The sequence below is a fragment of the Apteryx mantelli genome, chromosome 2 (genome assembly GCF_036417845.1).
Source record: "Apteryx mantelli isolate bAptMan1 chromosome 2, bAptMan1.hap1, whole genome shotgun sequence".
NCBI lineage: Eukaryota > Metazoa > Chordata > Aves > Apterygiformes > Apterygidae > Apteryx > Apteryx mantelli.
In genome coordinates this window covers 24,994,692-25,016,389 of record NC_089979.1, presented here as the reverse complement: position 1 = coordinate 25,016,389, position 21,698 = coordinate 24,994,692, and the positions used below count along the sequence as shown (strand labels likewise).

At 38.4% G+C, this 21,698-nt stretch overlaps 1 protein-coding gene across 2 annotated transcripts in view; it reads right to left on the bottom strand.

Annotated features, from left to right (window-relative positions):
• Window positions 1-217: 217 nt before the first annotated feature.
• The window catches only part of CPQ (carboxypeptidase Q), a 171,033-nt gene continuing 149,552 nt past the window's right edge, over window positions 218-21,698 (bottom strand). For both annotated transcript variants that reach the window (XM_067290338.1, XM_067290339.1), the window contains exon 8: window positions 218-706. In XM_067290338.1, coding sequence (XP_067146439.1) covers window positions 546-706 — 161 coding nt within the window. In that variant the 3' untranslated portion in view covers window positions 218-545. The remainder of the gene's footprint in view (window positions 707-21,698) is intronic.

The window sequence follows — 21,698 nt, the reverse complement described above, 5'->3', positions numbered from 1 at the left end:
TAAAAACCCTGTTATTTGAGCATTTTACCATGTATTACCACTAAAGCATCCAAGATTAATTTGTCCTATAACCAGAAAACTGTATACAAAGTAACATATTATCTTAAGAGAATAAGAAGAAAATGCTATTTTATTAAGAGCACATCATTCTAATGGATAGATTTAAAGAAGACAGAAAATAAACCCATAAACTTGTACATTCACTCAATACAATAACTATGCTGATGTAAAAAATTTATTCAGTGTATTTTTCCTGCTGCACAGGATCACTTTACATACAAATGATTATTACATCATATTCAAAGAGGCATCATACATTGACCAGACATTAAAAAGTACTTAAAAGAAAAAACTTTAAATGGAAATCACAATGGAAGATATTAAAACAGCAAAAAGAAAGAGAAATGTATAAGAGTATGTGCTTTGAAGGAACAGAAATAATAATGCGCAGGGTGAAAAAGGAATTTCCCACAGATGTAGACAGCATGCCTTAGTGGACTCACAATCTTTACTGAAGAATAGAAATCTTCTTTCTTGCCATTTTATTACCTTGGCAACATCTCCTTCATGTCAGCAATTACATAGGAGACGACAGTCCAAACAGCAGCACAGAGATTCATCTGGTTTGGATCCTGAACTGTCATTGTGTCCCCGTGAGAATGATGAAACCAGAAGTATTTACTGATGTCATCACGCAAGCTGGCACCTACAGAGAAAAATGGGCGATATTCCATTATATGAATACAAATATTTAAAGAAGAACATAAACATGAATCCACCCCTGTGCTATTTGTTATTAAATCCACATGCAATTGTATAAAGTTCCATATAGTAATTGCACAGAGCCATCGCATATGTAGTTTGTAGTTTTTAGGTTAGTTGACTTGAATGAGCACAAGGCAGCAAAAACTCACACAGGGGAAAAGCTGTACTTCCCTTGAGATACTTGTCTCATTAGTAACAGTACACATCCATTTTTTCTCTCTGACTACCAGAATCCAATCAGGAAAATCCATACAATAATCCCACATGTGGTGGCACTTCCTCTTGTTTTTGGTCCAACAGAAACTGATTCCTTAGTTGTGAGACATAATATCAATATTTATGACTACGCTGATGATCAGTTGTGACTTAGTTATGAATCCTTGCTTTGCTGCTATTTGTGTTGAGGAAAGCTTAGGAACCTGCTTCTGCTTTTGAGCTTCCGTTTACGACAATGTTGTGCAGTTTCAGAGCAGTTTTCCTGCGATCCCACCCAAAGGAGTACATTCCAGTAGCTTTCAGGAGCCCCCATCAGCTAGTGGCAGAAGCAGGCTCAGCTGAGATGACAGTTCTTCCTATTCAGGAATGACCAACTCTTTTGGGGGCACCAGGGCATAGAAAGGACTAACCTTCATCAAACTATGTGGGTTTTGGCTGCACAAATAGTGCCTAGGAGCAAGGACTCGTGGCCCAAGAATAGACTGAAACCAAGAGGAGCAGGAAAAGCTGACACCGCAGCAGGCACGATGGAGGAGACACCGCCACTCACCAGCCTGGGGGTCACAGCACTTTTCCTGTGGGTCTGTCCCTGTCTGCTCCTGTATCCGCTGACCCTCTCTCTGATTTCCTTTCTCCTTGCAGTTTCTTCACTCCAAGTTCATTACCTCTGCCTCTTCTTCTCTGGTTTTACCAGCTCCCCTTTGCTTTGTTTCAGTTTAATCAACTCTCCCATCATAACAAAACTCCACCCCACTTATTTTGAAAATAAGTGTGACATGTGCCAACAGTGCACTGATTCACAGCTTGTAAATCCTTCGGGTTGACTCATTTAGTCTGCAAGCTTACCAGGATTAGGAGTCTGCAGCTCTCTGTGTAGGAAGCCTCTAGCGCAAGAGGCTCCATTCTTGCTTGGTCATAGACACTCAAAACAAATACTGATACAAATTTGAGAGTACCAGCTATTGGACCCAGTCAGAAACACAGACTGAGATTAGATACTACTATGTAAAGCAATGCAGGAAAAAATGGGTTGTTTGATTAAAAAAAAATCAACTAAATAAATTGTTCACATATTTATTTATAAATAGTGGAAAATCAGCATCAAATGATGAGGGCTTTGATAAATTCATGTGTGTTCATAAGAATTAGTATTACGATTTTCCTTGGTTTCACTGAGATGTCTGAAGCCTTTGAAGAGAATGAAAGCAAAATTTCTCACAGCATAACTGCACATCCTGTAATACATATCTTTTGATCACTCCTATAGTCATTCAGGACACAGTCCAGCTCTTACTGTGGTTAATGGGCATATTTCCATCGCTGTAGAGGGAACTGATTTGGACTGCTTGTTTCACTATTTTAGAATGAAGGAAAAGAAAGGCAATGCATTTTGTAATTCCATCCAAGATGAAGATTCCTTCAGAAGAAATATGATATACAGAAACCAAAAGTTGCAGCTTACGGTTTTACAGTATTGAGACTGACTTCATGTTAAGAGGTTCTCTTCTTGCTCTTAAGAAACTTATTTGCCTCTGACTTGAACCAATGCAATCCCATGGATGTCACTGGGTGGGTTACAAATGCTGAATTATTTTCCAGTAGTTTTAGCACTGAAATTATGTCAACCCAGCTTCACTTTTAAAATCTTATTCTGAATTCTTTTAAATATGTACAAGTATAAAACAACAGAACTATTCTGATAAATTCTTTAACTGATGGAATTCTGCACTGCAGATGCATTATGAGTTAAGCCATTGACGCAAATCCATTACAATTTTTGAACAATCTTTTATAAGAACCAAGACAAAATCATTGCTTGGAATTTGTAGCACACATTGCACTAATCATAATAATTATGGATTTACAGAGTAGTGTTTTATCTCTGTGAATGGATCAAGAACAAATACCTTTCACTTTGTAATACTTAATTCACTGAAATGCTAAAATACATTTGTTCCTCTAAATTTAATTTTTTTAAATCATAAAATAATCTAACTTTGCCATCAAACAATTACTGTGTAAAAACTCTTGCAGCAAGATTTGTCAGAGAATGTGAGAACACAGAATATCAAAAGGTTCCTAAACAGGCTGTGCTTTAGACTGTCATTGAAGACAGGAACCCATCAATATCTTATGAGACTAATGAAAAGACCCTAAGAAAGCAGTTTATCCTATGTAAATAGAAACAAAAGAGAAAAGCTGTGTTCTTAGCTTTGAGTACAAGAAAAGATTTTTACAGCCGAGGGCCCCAAAAAAGCCTCTAGACACGGAACACCCTGGGCACAAACACAACTGCAAGCAATTTTCATGTCTCCTGCTCCAAACTTGAGACTCCTCCACATTAACATTAGTTGCCATGAGGTATTTATGACTTCCAGAGGTGGTTAGGCCACAGGAAGACACTAAATATTGCCCCTTCACCAGCAAACGCATTCAGGATTGAGATCAACATGTACAGATAATTCTGAACAGTGAAGTTCTGAGACACTCTGCCAATACTCACTTCAGATTTTTGATTCCAGAATTATAAAATTTTGTCTAGGAAACATCTGTAGATTCCAATCATGTTGAATTATCTAAATAAATTCAGTGGAATCCTACAGCCACTTTTCTGAAAAACTAGCAGAAGAAAAAATGCTTTCAATATAAGCAATCATTCTACAGAATTCAGGAGAAAGGAAAGAAGGATTCTGTGTAATGCTTCAAACAATAAGATTTCAGAGTAGATTGACTGACTAATTATACTGGATCCTAAATAGTCACTCTATTATTAAGCTTTCTCAAACAAAATCTGCCTGGAAGTCAAACTTGCCACTTCCAGAAGCTTGAAAGATAATAAGAAACTGAAAAAATTCACCTAGATACAAATTTTAAAAATTCCAGTTGCCAACCAATTGTTCTACCTAAAATTGATTTAAGTTTTTTTGTTGCTGTTGTTACCATTTGGATGGCAACATTTCCGTCAGGAACAATAGATATGAACAAATAGAGGGTTGTTATTGCAAGCCACATAAGCTAGCAGTCAGGAAAACAGATGAGTAGCCACATCTCACAGGCCTGCTAATAAATTATTTACCTGTCTCCATGATAGCCACTGACAAAGTGGAAAGTATACATTTCCTAGAATAATGTTGAAAGGTTGAATTAAGTACTTAAAAATCCTCAGATGGAAAGTGTTACACAGGTATGTGTCAAGTAGTTAATTTTGATTCCTGTTGTAACCAATACTCAAATAGAAAAACAAGTGAAGGTCTAGGCTCCACTATCATACTCATGTTCTTCACAGTTAATGGAGAATGGTTTCATGTGTGCCAAGATTGCAGAGCAAGAACACCCATAATCAAAAAGTGAATGTTTGCCAAATAACCTTCCTTAATTACCCTCTTCTGGTCTGTTCACATTTACAGTGATGCAAATCACATGAGAAACACTGCTGGCTAATAAGGAATTTAGGAAGAAACTGCTTTTAGCTGGATATAGTAACTGTTGTGGCATGAAGATAGGGAATGTTAAAAACTGCTGCCAAAAATACTGTACTTATTCTATGAATGCATGAAAATACTGGAAATTTAAAACTATAAATAAATGATTATTTGAGCAGTTTTGATGAGATATAGATAGTTCATAATTCCATTACAAAGTGGCAGAAAACACTCTTTAATACAGTGGTGCATACAGTGGTAATACAGTTACCTAATGGCAGATATTTAGTGTCATTCAGGATCTCCCAGGTGTCTTTGGCACTGGCATGGGGCTGACGGTTGTGACACACAGGTTATATCTCATGCCTGGAGCAGCTGCCGAGGCCCTGTGAAGCATAAGAAGTTGCACTACATATGTGTGTCTAGGGAACTAAAGTATTCTCTGCATGTTTGTCCTTTCTCCAGCAAAACACTATTATACTTGTTTGCCATTTGTGGGAAATATGTGTAAAAGTATGGGGTCAGAGGCAAACACTGAGGCTAATGCCTATTTATTCTTAGTTTGGGCTTTTTGGCTTCTTTGTTATGGGGGTTGGGGATTTTTTCATTTTGTTTTGTTTTTCTGCTTTCAGCTCCTTCTGAGATCACTTCCTTACACTTGACCTGTTACTGAGTCTTCATGCTGAGCAAGCTGCAGATGAAAGTGATTTTTTTCCTCAGGTTATACTAGAAAAGGAGATGTTTCCATTGCACCAGAACACAGCAGCAGAGTTACTTGTACAGCACTTGCCAAACAGATCAACTTACTCCATAAATGTAATAATTTTAAAAACATGTACAACCAGCATATGCTCTTTTGTGACCAAATGCCTGTTGAAAACTCAAACTCCATCAGGGGACTTGGGGTGATGCTGGTGTCATCCAGGCTGACAAAATCAATAATCACTGGGGTACCTTTAGCACAGCCGACAGGTATTTTGTGGTCAAATCCAGTTTCTAAGACATGTATTGATCCCACGTATTGCAGGCCTGCTCTTCACAGTTCAGTGAGTCTCTCAAATATAAATACTATTCTCTCCTTCCTCTTTTCTCAAGTGTGGCACCTTCTTTTTAGACTTAACAGGTTCTAGGCTCTGCCACCAAGCCCAAGCGTTTTTTCATGAATCAATTCACTGTTATGCAATTGTGAGAAAAATAAGCCAGTAGTATAAAACTGCACTAAAGCAATCAATTTCTTTTTATTTTATTAATGTAAATTACAGTCATTGTAATCAGATGCGACAATCAAACAAAACAACTACTGTTGTCGACCTTGCCACCCTGTCCATTTGCCCTATTTGTGACTTGCCTGAAGTACTGTCCTGAACAAGTATCTTGTTCCCTAATCCCTCACGGGATTAGGCTACCTCATGGAGTGGGAGTTCAATATGCCACCTCCTGGGCCACTGCACCAGGGGCATGATCTCCAGAAATGGCATCTATCTATCCATCTAGAGCAAGATAACCCATGGTGCCATTTCCTTGATTAATTCAGATATCTGTTATACTGGAGACAAAACAAATTCTTCAGTTCTTTTAGCTCATTCTTGTCTTGAACTCATTTCAGGAGTCTCTGTATAGCCAGTCATTTTATACATGGTTTGACGCAGTGCATAAGGCAGGCAAAAGGCGCTGCTTTGGTAACTGATACTGACAATGTATTTTCAGTAATCAGCTGCGTGAGAGCATCCTAATGAAAATCCACACACATGTTGAGGAGTTCTGAAAAACAGTCCATCCTTTTTAGCTTCCGATCTCAGCATAAAATGCACAACGTGAATATTCGTTAGCTGATGACCAGAATATATACCTGCCTTATATCTACATTAAACAGCAATTCTTTGCAGATTAGTAAACTGTCGGGGTTTTTTTGCCAAATTAATATGATGAGATATTGCTACTAAGGCAAAAGGATGAATGAACCACAAAGTGAATGATGAGCGTGTCAGTTATGACCACTGCTTCTTGCCAGTCACAGTCAAACACACTACTGCACTTATTTGCATTGCTGTGATAAGTCATCATTAAACCCTATTGCCAGTTTTTTAAGCTTTAAGACTACTGCCATTTTGTGCAAACAATGACTGGCAAATTAATTATTGATTATCAGCATGATCACAAAGGCAGTTTCCATAAAACTCAAATATCTTCAGGGGGTAAAGCCTATAGTATCTCCAGAGTATTTTTTTAGTGCAAAACATTTTGCATTATTTTTCTTTCTACATTTTCTTTCACTTTTTATGTATCAAATAGCATTTAGTTGCCAAATGAAGCCAATTATCTGAGCCTTAAAGTCAGTATGTTTGCTGTATAGCCCTATCAATGTCTTCCCAGTTGTTTTTGCTTTCAAGTAAACTTACAACACAACTGTTCCATGAAACTTTCAAAGACACTTGGAAATTCCCCACCGTCTGTGTAATCCCTCTTCAGTGTGCTGGTTCTTCAATATCACAATTAGATCTTTGGGATACTGACCTCTAAATGTACATAGCCATATTCAGTGAAGTAAATACACTAATGAACACCAACCATGTATAAGCAGTGTAACTTTTTTAGGTTTTGTTTTACAGCTGTCCGTAGAGGATTTAACAGAATTGCCACTCCACTGTTTTACACACTATATATACCTATCCAAAACCAAGACTCCAGCCCAGAAGAACTTGCACTCCAAATAGGCAAGAGGAACTGCAGGATGAGAGAGGCAAGCAGAGATGAAATGACACATTCATTTTCTCACAGCAGCTGAGAAAGGAATAAATGCTAGAAATCTGAGCCTAGACCAAGTGCCCTGTTGTGCAAGCTATACCACCTCCTAACAGCAAAGTTGGAAATGCCTCAACAAAGGACATTTTGCACAACATTTCCAAAAGTTTATGAAGCTAAAATACAAGCTTTGCAAGACAGTTTATGTGTACATCTCTCACATCTTCCAAGTACCTGTGTGTTCTAGTTTCATTTTACTGCAAAGACAAATCCGCATAATATCAAAAGAACTGCTGGCAGTAAGATGTTAATACAAACACCTGATTTCAAATCTTATTTTTATTTCTGCAGTGATTTAGCTCACCACAAAAGATGGATTCTGTTTTTTCATCTATTAAACTCACGATTGCTTTTGTTTCCTACTTTTTCCTCAGAAAACAAGAAAAAACTCCTTTAATTCCTTATCAAGTTTATTCCAGTTTCAGGTCCTTTAAATGTCAATGACACTACTCAGAGATGTACTGAAAAACTGCAAAGCCTTGGAAGTGAACCCAGATGTGATGAAAAATGTATGCCCTGTTCTTTTACGCAAAGTACTTAGAATTAGCAAAAATATGTAAAGGACACATCCCAATCTGCTGTGCACTTAAAGACTGCTAGGTACCAGGAAAGTAAAAAATAGTGAAGGCAAGTGCATTTCGCTCATCACATCAGAGCGCTAACTCAGCTTTGTGCTCCTACATACCTTGTCAAACGGGGGTGTGGGGAGGGCTATACATGTCCATTCAGTAGCAGATTCAGTAGCTTCTCACTTCTCATATCTGGCAGATGGCTGCCCTAGAAATTTTGAAAGGCCAAAACTGCTGGGCAGATGTGGGGAGATGCATGATTTGCCCTCAGAAGAATGTGCTTCAAGAAGCTACAAAAGGAAAAAAATGGATAAAAAATCTAAACAGGAATATAATTTCTTATTCTATTTTTTATTTTCATTTTGTGTCTTTTTAAAACCCAGTAATGTCACAGATCTGAAATGGTCAAGCAGTAAATCTGCAAAAATAAATAATTTTGTTTAGGATCCTTCCAGTGGAAGGCTGCCCCCGTAAAATGGTATCCACTGTTGGCTGCCAGCTATAGGTAGCATTTAGATGGTTGTGCTAGGTGTCCCACAGATGGTTTTTGAGCTGCCCTCAGTTTAATGCAATCTTCAGAACAATTACTATAATGAAAAACCATTTATTTTAGCTGGTTCCTGCATGTATTTTAGTGCACATATTAACCTCTTCTTTCATGGGTTAACCTGTAGTTGATAGCTGACTTTAATGTTAATTATGTCATTATCCATTTTTCAAGTAAGCAAAGACAATGGAGAATGTTAATGCTGTTTAGTGAGGCACTGACAGTTCTGCTGTCATTTAGTCTCAAATGATGAAATTACAGGCTAAATTGCTTGAGTTTCATGGCTACAGACACTGAAATAGTTTCCTGTATAGAGCTTATAAATAACATTAGAAGTCCTGCTGTTTCACCTCCTGAGTCATTCTCTCACAAGTCTTTAAAATTCATGATTCAAACAACAAGGCAAGGGAAAGCTTTCAGTCAGTTGTTTCAGTGGCTAATTAAATGAGACTACAGCGTAAGGGAGACAATATGAAGTGTGCATTATTTCTTGTTTTGTTTAATGCATTTGAGAATTAATCCTCTGGATACACTAAACAGATTAAATTACAGCTCAGGCTTATCACAGTTACTTTTGCAACGTTTTAACCTTTTACTTATTGCTGCAGAGGAATGGTGGCAGCTGGGGATTCAATCTAGACTTGCATAAAATCCTGTAAAATAAGGAAGGGAAGTAGTTCTACTCCACAGGACACAGGTTGAGTTGAATCTAAAATAATGTATCCTAAACTGCCTTAACAAAACCAGATGAAGCTTCAATAGCAAAAAGGTGCTGGAAGCTCTTCCTTCATCCAACAACCCGTTGCTTAAATTTTTTTTTTGTTTTAAAAAGGGTCACTCTTTCTAGCTTAGCATCAAACAGCCAAGCGCTGCCCAAATGTGTCCCCACACTTGCCCACTGTCATCCCCTCCTGCCTGCTCGCAGACGGGATGCTGCAGGAACACACTGTGTGGGGCACCAGGCTGTGCAGCCCAGTACCCTGCCTCAGTACAGGACAACAGCAGATGATTCAAGAAAGAACATGAAAAACAGGGAAAGCATCCTGTATCATTTCACTGGAATACCCTCCCTGTCTCCATACACCAGAAACTCAGAAATCCTGAGCCAGAGGCTGCATTCAGTCCATTGTGTTTTGACCACCTCTGATGGAATGATCCTCCACAAGCTTATTAAACCCACTTTTTACACCTCTGGCCCCCACAGTACCCTGTGGCCATGCACTTTGTGCATGGTACTTTGTTTCTTGCAAAATTGTAGCCTGATTGTTTCACATTACTATGGTTCTCATTCTGTGAAATGTAGTACCCTGCCATTCATCATTCCTCTCAGCACCATTGATGGTGGGTGCCCTGGTGACGAAGGATGCAGAGAAGGCAGAATTACTGAATTCCTTCTTTGCTTCAGTCTTTACTGCTAAGACCAGCCCTCAGGAACCCCCGACCCTGGAGGCAAGAGAGAAAGTCTGGAGAAAGGAAGACTTTCCCTTGGTCGAGGAGGATCGGGTTAGAGATCATTTAAGCAAACTTGACACCCACAAATCCATGTGCCCTGATGGGATGCACCCATGAGTGCTGAGGGAGCTGGTGGATGTTATTGCTAAGCCACTCTCCATCATCTTTGAAAGGTCATGGAGAACAGGAGAGGTGCCTGAAGACTGGAAGAAAGCCAATGTCACCCCAGTCTTCAAAAAGGGCAAGAAGGAGGACCCAGGGAACTACAGGCCACTCAGTCTCACCCCCATCCCTGGAAAGGTGATGGAGCAGCTCATCCTGGAGGCCATCTCCAAGCATGTGGAGGACAAGAAAGTGATCAGGAGTAGTCAGCATGGCTTCACCAAGGGGAAATCATGCTTAACCAATCTGATAGCCTTCTATGATGGAATGACTGGCTGGGTAGATAAGGGGAGAGCAGTGGATGTTGTCTCCCTTGACTTCAGCAAGGCTTCTGACACTGTCTCCCATAACATCCTCATAGACAAACTCAGGAAGTGTGGGTTAGATGAGTGGACAGTGAGGTGGCTTGAGGACTGGCTGAATGGCAGAGCTCAGAGAGTTGTGATCAGTGGCGCAGAGTCTAGTTGGAGGCCTGTAGCTAGCGGTGTCCCCCAGGGGTCAGTACTGGGTCCAGTCTTGTTCAACTTCTTCATCAGTGACCTGGATGAAGGGACAGAGTGCACCCTCAGCAAGTTTGCTGACGATACAAAACTGGGAGGAGTGGCTGATACACCAGAGGGCTATGCTGCCATTCAGAGAGACCTGGACAGGCTGGAGAGGTGGGCGGAGAGGAACCTCATGAAGTTCAACAAGGGCAAGTGCAGGGTCCTGCACCTGGGGAGGAATAACCCCATGCACCAGTACAGGTTGGGGGTTGACCTGCTGGAAAGCAGCTCTGCGGAGAAGGACCTGGGAGTGCTGGTGGACACCAAGTTAAGCATGAGGCAGCAATGTGCCCTTGTGGCCAAGAAGGCCAATGGTGTCCTGGGGTGCATCAGGAAGAGTGTTGCCAGCAGGTCGAGGGAGGTGATCCTCCCCCTCTCCTCAGCCCTGGTGAGGCCACATCTGGAGTGCTGCGTCCAGTTCTGGGCTCCCCAGTACAAGAGGGATGTGGCACTACTGGAGCAAGTCCAGCGAAGGGCTACAAAGATGATTAGGGGACTGGAGCATCTCTCTTATGAGGAAAGGCTGAGAGAGCTGGGCCTGTTTAGCCTAGAGAAGAGAAGGCTAAGAGGAGATCTTATTAACATGTACAAGTATCTTAAGGGAGGGTGTCAAGAGGATGGAGCCAGACTCTTTTCAGTGGTGCCCAGCAACAGGACATGAGGCAATGGGCACAAACTGAAACACAGACAGTTCCATCTGAACATGAGGAAAAACTTCTTCACTGTGAGGGTGACAGAGCACTGGAACAGGTTGCCCAGAGAGGTGGTGGAGTCTCCTTCTCTGGAGATATTCAAAAGCCGCCTGGACGCGATCCTGTGCAATGTGCTCTAGGTGACCCAGCTTGAGCAGGGGGGTTGGACTAGATGATCTCCAGAGGTCCCTTCCAACCTCAACTATTCTGTGATTCTCTGTGATTCTGTGATTGATGGTTTTATACATTTTTATCACATCCTAACTCAGCAATTTTTGCCAAGCTGAAAGAGCCCTTTTCATATGGAAATTATTTAATACATCTAAGGATGCTAGTGACCCTTCTTGCCCATCTTCTAATTCTATTTCATTGTTTATGAGATGAGAAGTCCAAAACTGCTTACAAAACTTAGTACGTGAATGGACTCATAATGTTACTGCAGTGTACCATTATACATTACAATAATGATGTTTCTGTTTGTTATCTCTTTCTTTCCCTGTAACACAAAACACCGAGTTTTTCACTGTCCCTGAGAATTGAGTGGATAAATTCAGACAACCATTCACAGGGATTTCCAGATCTTTCTAATTGAAAATAACTAATTTGGAGCCTGTTGTCATGTATGCATAGCACACATAATGCCTTATTCTGCATTTATTAACAGTGAAATGTCTTTGGCTGTTGTATTGCCTAGGCACTTACTACTCTGAGATTATTGGCACATTTTCATAGTCAGCTTTAGTTTGGGTTCAAATTATTTGGAGTACTCATCAGCAAACTTCATGAACTTGTTACTAACTCCCTTTTCAGCTAACACTGAGTTTGGTGAACATCCAAAGTCCCCCAAAAGGTGTATGGGCAACCTGATAAAGGTCTTAAGGCAGCCTGATAAAGGTCTTCCTCCACTATGAAAACTGACAATTTATTTCTATCTTCTTTTAAGCAGGTATTACTCTGCAAGAGGAACATTCCTGTTATCCCACAACAATTTGTTTCTCTAAGTGTCTTTGATGTAGGACCTTTTGAAAATCCAGCTGTACTTTGCTGACCAGATCAACCTACAGAAATGAAAGACTCTGAAAGAGCTCTACTAGATTTGGGAGGTATTCTTTTGCCAAAAAACAGATTGATTCTTCCATCATTTTGGTATTATCTATCTTTGCAGCCCCTCTCATCTTCTTTGCTGTTTCATGGCTTTGTCACCAGCCTGGTTCAGTGATCAACAGATTCCTATTTGGGCAGGGCATTTCAATTTAGAAGGATTATATATCTGTGTGTGTACATATATATATTTTTAATATATATGTATGTATACACACACACACATATATACACACACGCACTATGTAACTGTGTATATATATATTTTGTATACTTCAATATAGTTTATTTCCTTTCTGATTTCTTTAAAATAAGGCATGTGACTACATATGTTAAGTAGGGACTACTTAACAAAGTTGATAGTTTTAAAACTGGCTGTTGAAATCATAAATACTTTACATTTTGCATTCTCTTATAAACACCACTTAAAACACATGAAAGTAATTGCAAAACATTCATTTTTTCTAATTTTGTATTCCTTTTTATGTGTTTATTTATGCCTCAGTTCAGCAAAGCAATTACAGTTTGAGCATATGATTTATTTCAATGACACTAGGTTTTAAATGTCACTCCTGAGGTCCAAGCAAAGTACTTTATAAGACTGGGACCTATGTGAACCATCTTTACTAACCAAATGCATTTTTACATATCTCTATATTCTCTGTATAACTGCATCATGTATCTGACGTTATAAACTTGCCTAGAAACCCAAAGTATTAAGACACTTCCTTCATTGTCCTCTGCTAGCCAGAGAGCTTCTTATTAATGTTCAGCAGTAGACATTTGTTCCACACAAACACCTCATGCTACCAACTTCCAAATAATCCTGGAAATTCAGTGTAAACATGCATGCTCTGCTACATTTTGGATGTGCTGGAGATCTGATTTGGGGAGCTGGATTGGTGACAAAGATCCATATATCAGGGTTTCTTCAGTATTTGTGTCTGCAGTAACTGTATGTATCCACTTACATTTTCAATCAGTTCAAGAAGCTTCTTTGTATTCTACAATTTATGGAGATATTTCCTGAGCCAAACTTGCAATCCAGTTTAATGCAGACCTTTAGGTCTGCTTTCACAGAGGAGGACGAAGATTTAGAGAAAACATGCAGCTTTCCCTTGAACTTCCATTCAGACTCACACATTCCCCCACAGAATACGAATATAACTGGATGTTTAATCACAAACTTCCGGTAGGGCTCTTTCTGGCAATTAGCTAACTCCTAGACATGCTAATATTCACAGGACCTGGCTAAGTGGAGCTTGCCATTCTGTCCAGGTAGTAAACAAAGCCTGTTAATGACTATCTTGGTGCTTAACAAGTTATTAAAAAAAATGCTCACCCTACTGTGAGTAAAACACATCCTCAGAAAAATACAGCTTTGTTGTATTTTTTATAACAAATATTGAACAATTATGTATTTATACAATCACATAAACAGGAAGAACAATGTTTTTTACTGCCTCTTTATACATACCTCACTGGGATTATCAAACACTTCAAGGTTACAGCGAATTTTAGATGTATGACCATTAACCAAGGCTGGAAGAATACCATGACTACTATAATAAAATATACTTAGTAATATTTATGGTTACTCTGATTAATACATACTTGAATTTTAAACCAATATAGGTTATTTACTAACAAATGTTAGATGCTTCAGATATTGGTGAAGAAATAGCTCTTTCATTTGATCTACAAACCAACATATATCTAACTAGTTCATTATTAATCGAAAAACAGAGAGGTGCTTGAAACGCAAAGTTCAGATCTGATCTTATCACAAGGTTCACGGCTGTTCAGATCTGGGGTTCTGTGCCATTTCTAAAACAAAGTTCTGGTAACTCCTCCCATTCTGATATACAAACCACTTTTTTTCCACTGGCTGTGAACACAATGTAACAGGAAGGAAAAAGCAATTGAAACTAACTTTTCAATGTTTTTAAGCAATAAATTGCATATTTTTGCCAATAACCTGTGAAGAAACAACATACTTAATGAAAATATTAAGGTACAATTAAAATGCCTGCTGCAAACCTGTTGACTGCAATTTCATAATCTTACCTCTTTTGATGCTTCAAGAAGTTACACAGTGCCCCATTCAGAGAAGAAAAGAAATCAAAGGATTTCTGGGGGGACTAATCAGGAGAAAGAGAGAAATTTCATATGCTTGTTCTGACTCTGTAGTGAATCACTAACTGCATGTGAACTCTTGATTAATCCACACGGCAGAACTAATATTAGAAAAATACAGAGTAAATAAAGCTTTGTCCCTAATTAGCATGATTTTTTCAATCTGTAAATTTGAATTGATGTGATAGCTATTTTGTCGTGCTGCAAAAAAGCTGAGTGACTTGACAAAATGCTTATTTATTAAAAGTGAAACAGAACTCACAGAAGCTTAGAAAGATCACTCAGAGAAGCAAACAGTTAATATGAAGTTGAAAGGCTAACTTGCTTCCTTTCAGCAACAGAGCCTCGATCACACCAATGAGTGCATTTGCCTTAAAGACAGGCTTACTGCATTCTCAATCTTACTGCACCCCAAAGAGACTGGACATGCCTTTTTTCTTATTGTTAATCTGAGATTTTTTTTGTTGTCACTCAAATTAAACGTGGGTGAAGGGCCCATTTAAAACATGGAAAACAAAGCCTGGCTGGGGTGAAACTTTACAGAAGCAGAACAAGGCACTAGTGTGTCCAACAGCCCCTGAATGTCGAGCTGCAAGTGCAGCTTTGTAAATCCTCCTCCTGATGCAATCTCATTATCTCCATAGTGATTATATTGCACAAATCAAGAATCAATACATATTTGTCATCATTTGGGAATAAGAATGTTCAAGGCCCCATTTTAAGTTACATGCTAGTGTTACTCAGTACAGCCTTTATAGAAATTTTGCAAGCAACTCCTAATGGCACAATGCTTTACATACAATGCAACAAATACAGATAATTTGATAACAGTGACAGATGCTATGCAATACAAAATAAACAAACCTTTATTAGTTTAAACACTCCCTATGATCTTTCTGATGCATTGTGACCATGCTAAAACTTAGAGCGGTGTTTACAGCTGTATAAATCTACACCATTTAGATTTGGATTTAAGTCAAAGAAATCAAATGCAAGCATCCTCTTGTAAAGTTATTTAGGGTGTTACATTCAAACACCCTCGATAGCATAATGCAAAGGGGGTAAAAAGCCAATTATGACAAAGAATGATAAATGATGATGCAGCCTACTACTGGTGATGTGATCTATGCAAAATTATCAATGAAGGATTACAATTATTTTAATATAGTCAAAATCTTAATCTCTGCATTGCTACACTTGGCTTTCACAGGAGAAAGATGCGCTCCAAGTTATCATAAGCAGAGTCCAATTTGATAGACACTTGGTATAGACACAATTTGATAGATACTTGGTATATTTAACCCAATTAGATGGATTTAAATCTCTATACTCACCAACTTGCCTTCCTTATGATTATCTTCTAACCATTGTTTTTAGTAATACATCTGTTTTATTCTTACCTTCTTTCCCTTCCTAAAAGTTGTATTGAAGACCCAATAAGCCCACAAGAGATTATACAAGCAATGGCATTCCACGCATGCAGCGTATCCTGTGTGCAACCAGACTATGAGCTCAGTTTATTTTCAGAGACATATTCAGTATTTTGATTTTCTTCTGTAAGATCTGAAGGACAGGTGTCTTATAAATGACCTCCCTCCTTGTATTTTTAACCAGGAAGTGAGGATTAGCTAAGAGAGTAGTTCACATATCTAGTTACCAGTAGCAGATTCTGTGTCTGTCATCTGCATCACTGGACTTACTGTACTAATCTTAAATCAATTAAAATGCTCCCTATTGCATGCTCATCATTAGGAAAAGACTGAGAATATATAAACGACCCTTACAGTCTATCAAAAAGTTCAAAAACCTCACATTTTATTGGAAAGAGTAGATACGAACATGACATTTGGTTCCTCCCCAATACATAAATTGAGGACTTTTTTTACACAACAAATACTTACATATACCATATATCAAGCCACACATACTTTAAAACACCTCAGGAGCTGAATGTGCACTTGCTAAATAGAGTATCTTGCTATAAACTCAAGTACTGGGATGACTACTCAGTCAAACTGGAATCAAAGGTGTTACCTAAAAATTACATCTGTATGAAAAGTTTTTAACACTCTGTCCAGCATTTATTATAGTTTTAAATAATCACTTCAAAACTGACAGGTACTTGGTAGTAGAAAAAAAGTTGTTTTTTCTCTCTTTAAGATCCATAGCTCCAAAACAGTCTTTCATGATTATTGGTTAAATACTTTTCATTTCCAACTGCTACATGGACTGAGATAAAAAAAAAAAATGACAGGCCTCATTAGTCCTATGTAGGCCAACCATAGCTAATATGATCAGATTCCTCCAAAGAGGTGAAAAAAATACCATCTTTTCAAAAAATCAGCCATTGAAATGTCAATGCATTGACTGAAGAAGTGAAAAGTTTCTGCTATCACGTATTCTTTTCAGAGTCAAAAAACAGACAAGTAAGACTTCAAATGAGTAACCCATTTGAGGTAAGTATAGTCAAATTGTTCTAGGCTGACAGATGACAATCACTTCTCAGAGCTGTCGGCAGGGTCCAGAACTGTAAGTCCAAATGTGGCTCTGGGTTTTAAAAAACACAGTGTAGCAGAGAAGGCAATAATAATTACTTCAAAAATTAGATTCTGTCCTGTGCTGTATATCTAGAGCCCAAGGCTTATCCGGAATTAGAAAAGGCACCCAGCGTACCTTTACAGTAATCTATTTTGGTGAATGGAGCAGCCAAATACCCTTTTCTTGAAACAGTGAGAGAGCAATCACATTTCTTCCTGTCTCAATGAATTTAAAATGTACTGTAAATCAAAAGGAAAGGGAGAACAAATGAAGAAAAGAAGCAAAAGACACAGAATAATGCTATCCAGGAAGGGGGCATGTATTGAATATTGCCCTATTTTTCCTGCAGAAAAGATGCTCTACATTCTGTATTGTACAGAAATTAAGCAGAATCCTAAAACAGGGAGGAAGAATTTTTTTGCACAGATTGATGCAGAAAGGAAACGATCCTGAGCAATAAACATGGTGTCAGAGAAAAGTGAGCTGCAAGCAGAAGCCTTAACTAATGGGTGCAAGACACGTTCCTCACAGTTATACGAGGCAAAGCCAAGATGCAGCTGGTTTGGGAGGACTGATGCAATATTCGCCTAAGACACTGGTAAAGCAATGATCCAGCCTGTTTCCATAGACACAGGAGAGCTGGCTCAGCAGACAGGAATACTCACACATGTTAAATTATTAGAGAAGTGTTTCTTAGCACTTTCTTAGCTAAGGTCCCAGCAGGAATTCTGGCAGAGGCACGTGACTGAACAGCACACCCTACACTGCTATCCCTTCCCACTTACTCCCTAATTAGAAACTTGAAGTCATTACTTGGACCAAGGGTTAGTAAAATGAAGTTGTTATTGAGTATTTTGAATAAAGATTTTCAAAAATACCATGATAACATTCCCCAAAACACTGCACAATATCTCAAAATTATTTTACAATAGACTTCCTGGTAGCTACTTGTCTAACCTAAAGAGCGGATCTGCGTGTAAAACAGAAAGAAAGCAAATGACATTTTTAACTGAGGGATGATCCCTTCTTTCCCCCAAATGTGCTAAAATTAAAGACATAAATGCAGAACACCTGGAGGCTTCAAACAGCATCCAATCTATGGCCTTTTAATTGCAATATTGCACACAAATATCTGCACTATAAGCTAGCCAGCAGGTTTTGGTGGACAAGAAACCTATCTATAGTAATTAGGAACTAAAGGAAGAGGCACATAGACTAATTAACTTTCCTCAATGATTCCTATTTAACACATCTTAATGATTTAAAACTAAGACATGCATAATCTGGGACATTTTCATGATTAAGATGTTTAAAACATGTTGATCAATTTTGGTTGCACAATGAAATCTATTTCTTAATTAGAAGGGCTAAAATTGTTCAGGCCAAGAAAAGAAGTTATTGCAGCTAACTTTCTAAGCCCTGATATGTTCAGCCTGTGGTTCACAAACTTCAACACAGTGAGAGACCATGAGTGGCTCTGCCAAACCATATCTTTATACTGTTGTCAATTATAAACTTGAGAGTAATGGTGGCTGGAGAGCTAGTAACAATTTTCAGGGTTGATGGTGGCACTGCACTGCAAACAGCTTAGGAACCACATTGCTAACCTCCCTAGATCTTTTGTTATGGGGAAAAACATCCCAAGAATTAACCTATGCTTTGCCATCTTTTTTTCTGCAGCTTTCTGAGTACAGGCTGTGAGCAGAGACAGCAAACAAGTATGTACCCTGGCTTGCTTGAAACCAGTATAAACTATGTAGGTACAAACTGCACGTACAACACTTCTGCCTCCTTTCTCCAAGAACTTCTATTAATGCAACAAAAGGCCTGAGTAAGTCTGTGAAGTGCTCCAGTTACAGTCTGAGTGCAAGAAAAACATCTGTATAGCCATCAGCAGTAATTTTCTAAAGACTTCTTCTGGTAACATGTTGCATGTACAAGGGGCACTAATTCTGCCCTGAAATGTAAAAGAAAACATGCTAACAATATTTTTTTTAATTGCAAACACTTTCAGCTTATTTCAGCATCTCTGTTATTTTGAATCAAAGGTCTGCTGGTGCAATGTCTCATCTGCTTGCAGATTCATTTAGCACAGAAGAGAAATAATAAGCAAGGAGTCAATAGGGATCATTGGTATCATTAATATTTCTTGTTTATCTCTGGCCTAAATCTGGAAACACATTAAAAGTTGCTTTCAGTTGAAAGTAGCTAGCCTGTAAAGTTGAAAGCCTACAACTAGCCCAAGAATCCATAAAACACTACCCCATTACTTTCATCTTTCCTCTTTCCATTTGTGTTACACTGCCTTTAAACTTGGGCCAAGTTCTGCAGTTGAAACCCACAGACACTCACCTGCAGAATGGGGGCCTCTGATTTATATTATATAGAGACAAAGACTCAAAGGAAAGACTGCATCATAATTTATATGCTAACACTTTAAATAATATGTAGAACATCTTTTCATCTAAAAGGCCACTGACTGTACAGAGTACAGGGAGTCTCGTTATCCAGATTATTTAGTGCTATCTAGGTGCTAGTCTACATGCAGACTTGTGCTACTTAAAACATAAAAACAGCTGAATTGGGAAAAAATACAAAGGGTCAATTAGCCCACTATCCTATCTCTGACAGCAGCCAATGTTTTGAGAAAGAATGAGAAAAAAACAGAGTCACTTCCCTCAGTATATCTATCCAGTCATCTACAGTTTAAGAACTTTCTGAGTCTGAAGCTGTATTCATATCATTGTGTTTGATGGCCTTTGTGGGACCTTTCTACCATGTAGTATTCCATCTTTTTTAAACGTATGTTTGATCCTGGCCTCCAAAACGTCTTGTGGTGCTGATTTTCTCCATTCATTTATCCATTGACTGAAAAAGTATGTCCTTCTATCTTAAATCTGAAGTCAGTGTTGATACTCTGATCCTCCAGTTATATAAGAAAAAGTGAACAGTTATTCTCTACTTACCCTTCCTGTGCTGTTCATATATGTCTCTCATATTCTTTTCTTTCTTTTTTTTTCAGAGATGACAATTGTGTTTTGTTGATGGTTTTCACCTTTAGACATGGCAGGACAACCTGATATAAAACCTGGAACTAGCTTGGTGGTTTATGTTCACGTTTATGTCAAAACTCTGGAGAGAAGCTTGTACAGTATAAGGAATGGTTTCCTTTGATTAAACTAATGATTTATAACCCATATTTCATCACTGAAGTAATACATGATGTGAAGAACTGCAATTTCATGAAATCTTTAAGACAGTCTGTCAACTAAAGGCAGAACTACAGAAAAGCTAGGCTCTTCATTTTGTGACAAATGGCAAAATTCTGGGGGGCAGGTGTTTCTATCTCAAAATAAAAGAAAAGATAAGCCAATTTTTTCTCACAAAGTGAAATAAACTGTAAAGCCAAATAGTTCAACCATGTACATTTTCATGACTGAATACATATGTGAAATAAAAACCTTAAAAGAAAAACAAATGTTTTCAATCATTGCTCTAAACTTGAACGAAACGTTTGTTCTTAGTGGAACTCATCATTATGATTATTTTCTTTTACAATTTCATCAAAACAGATATTGTTTATACAAGTCAACATTTCTCAAAATCTTTCTCTCCTTAAAAGCTTGAAGAGCTAGTCCATCTATGGAAACTATTTCTGCAAAGAATTGTAAATATGAAGAAACACCAAATCATATATCTAGGAACAACGTCTTTAGTGTAATAATATCATGGTGATCTCGAGATGCTACTAGAATATAGTATGTTCCAGCACCTTAGTCTGAGTACTCAGTATACATGATGGCTTCCTTTGAACTTACCTTCTGATTCCCTAAAATATGTGTAAAAACTCAATAATATTGCAACCTCTGAGGACTCCAGAACAATTGTTTGACATAGTATCACCAATGGTAATGCCAAAAGAGACAAAGAAAATGATGTATATTATAATGTTGGTCCAGATGGGATGGACAGTGTGCTTAGGGATGAAAAACAGAAGGATGTATAGAGTGGGGCAGTGTATGGGTCTGAGGCCATTCAGTATTTTCACTGTAGACCAGAATGATGGAATAGAGTTCTGCCTATGCTGAGGGACAATGCCAATCAGGGAAGCACAGCAGGGACACTGAGGGCAAGATTCCAGGTGACCTTGACAAACTGGAGATACTTGAAAAAACAAGATGCTGTTCAGTAGGGGCAAGTGTAAGATACTACATCAAGAAAGGAAAAATCAACTTCACATAGAAGTCTACTGCAAGAGAAAATAAATAATCATGTCTCTGGGTTCCTAATGGAGAGAAAATAGAACTAATGGACTTAAATTGCAGCAAGAAATACTTAGATTAGATATTAGAAAAACCTTCCTATGCACTAAAAATAGCATTGTAACAGACTGGCTGGTGAGACCATGTTTCCATTATGGTAAGTCCTCAGGAACAGCATAAACAACCATGAAAGAAATGACACAGGTATTGCAAGATCATGCTGGGACGGAAGGATGTTTAGAGATCAGATCAGATCAGAGGGATCTCTAGAGACCTTCTCGTCAGCTCTGTTGTTCTATGAAATCTAGTCTGTTTGTATGCATTTCTGAAACAACTCCTTAACAGACTGCAGATCTTTTTTGTCTGACCCCTTACTTGATCTGTGACGACAGCCAATTTCGGCCTGCCAGGTAGAGGGAAATTCAGAATCACTATTCCAGGTGGACCTCGCATGCACTAAACTAGATGGCAAACTTTGCGAGAGCCTCA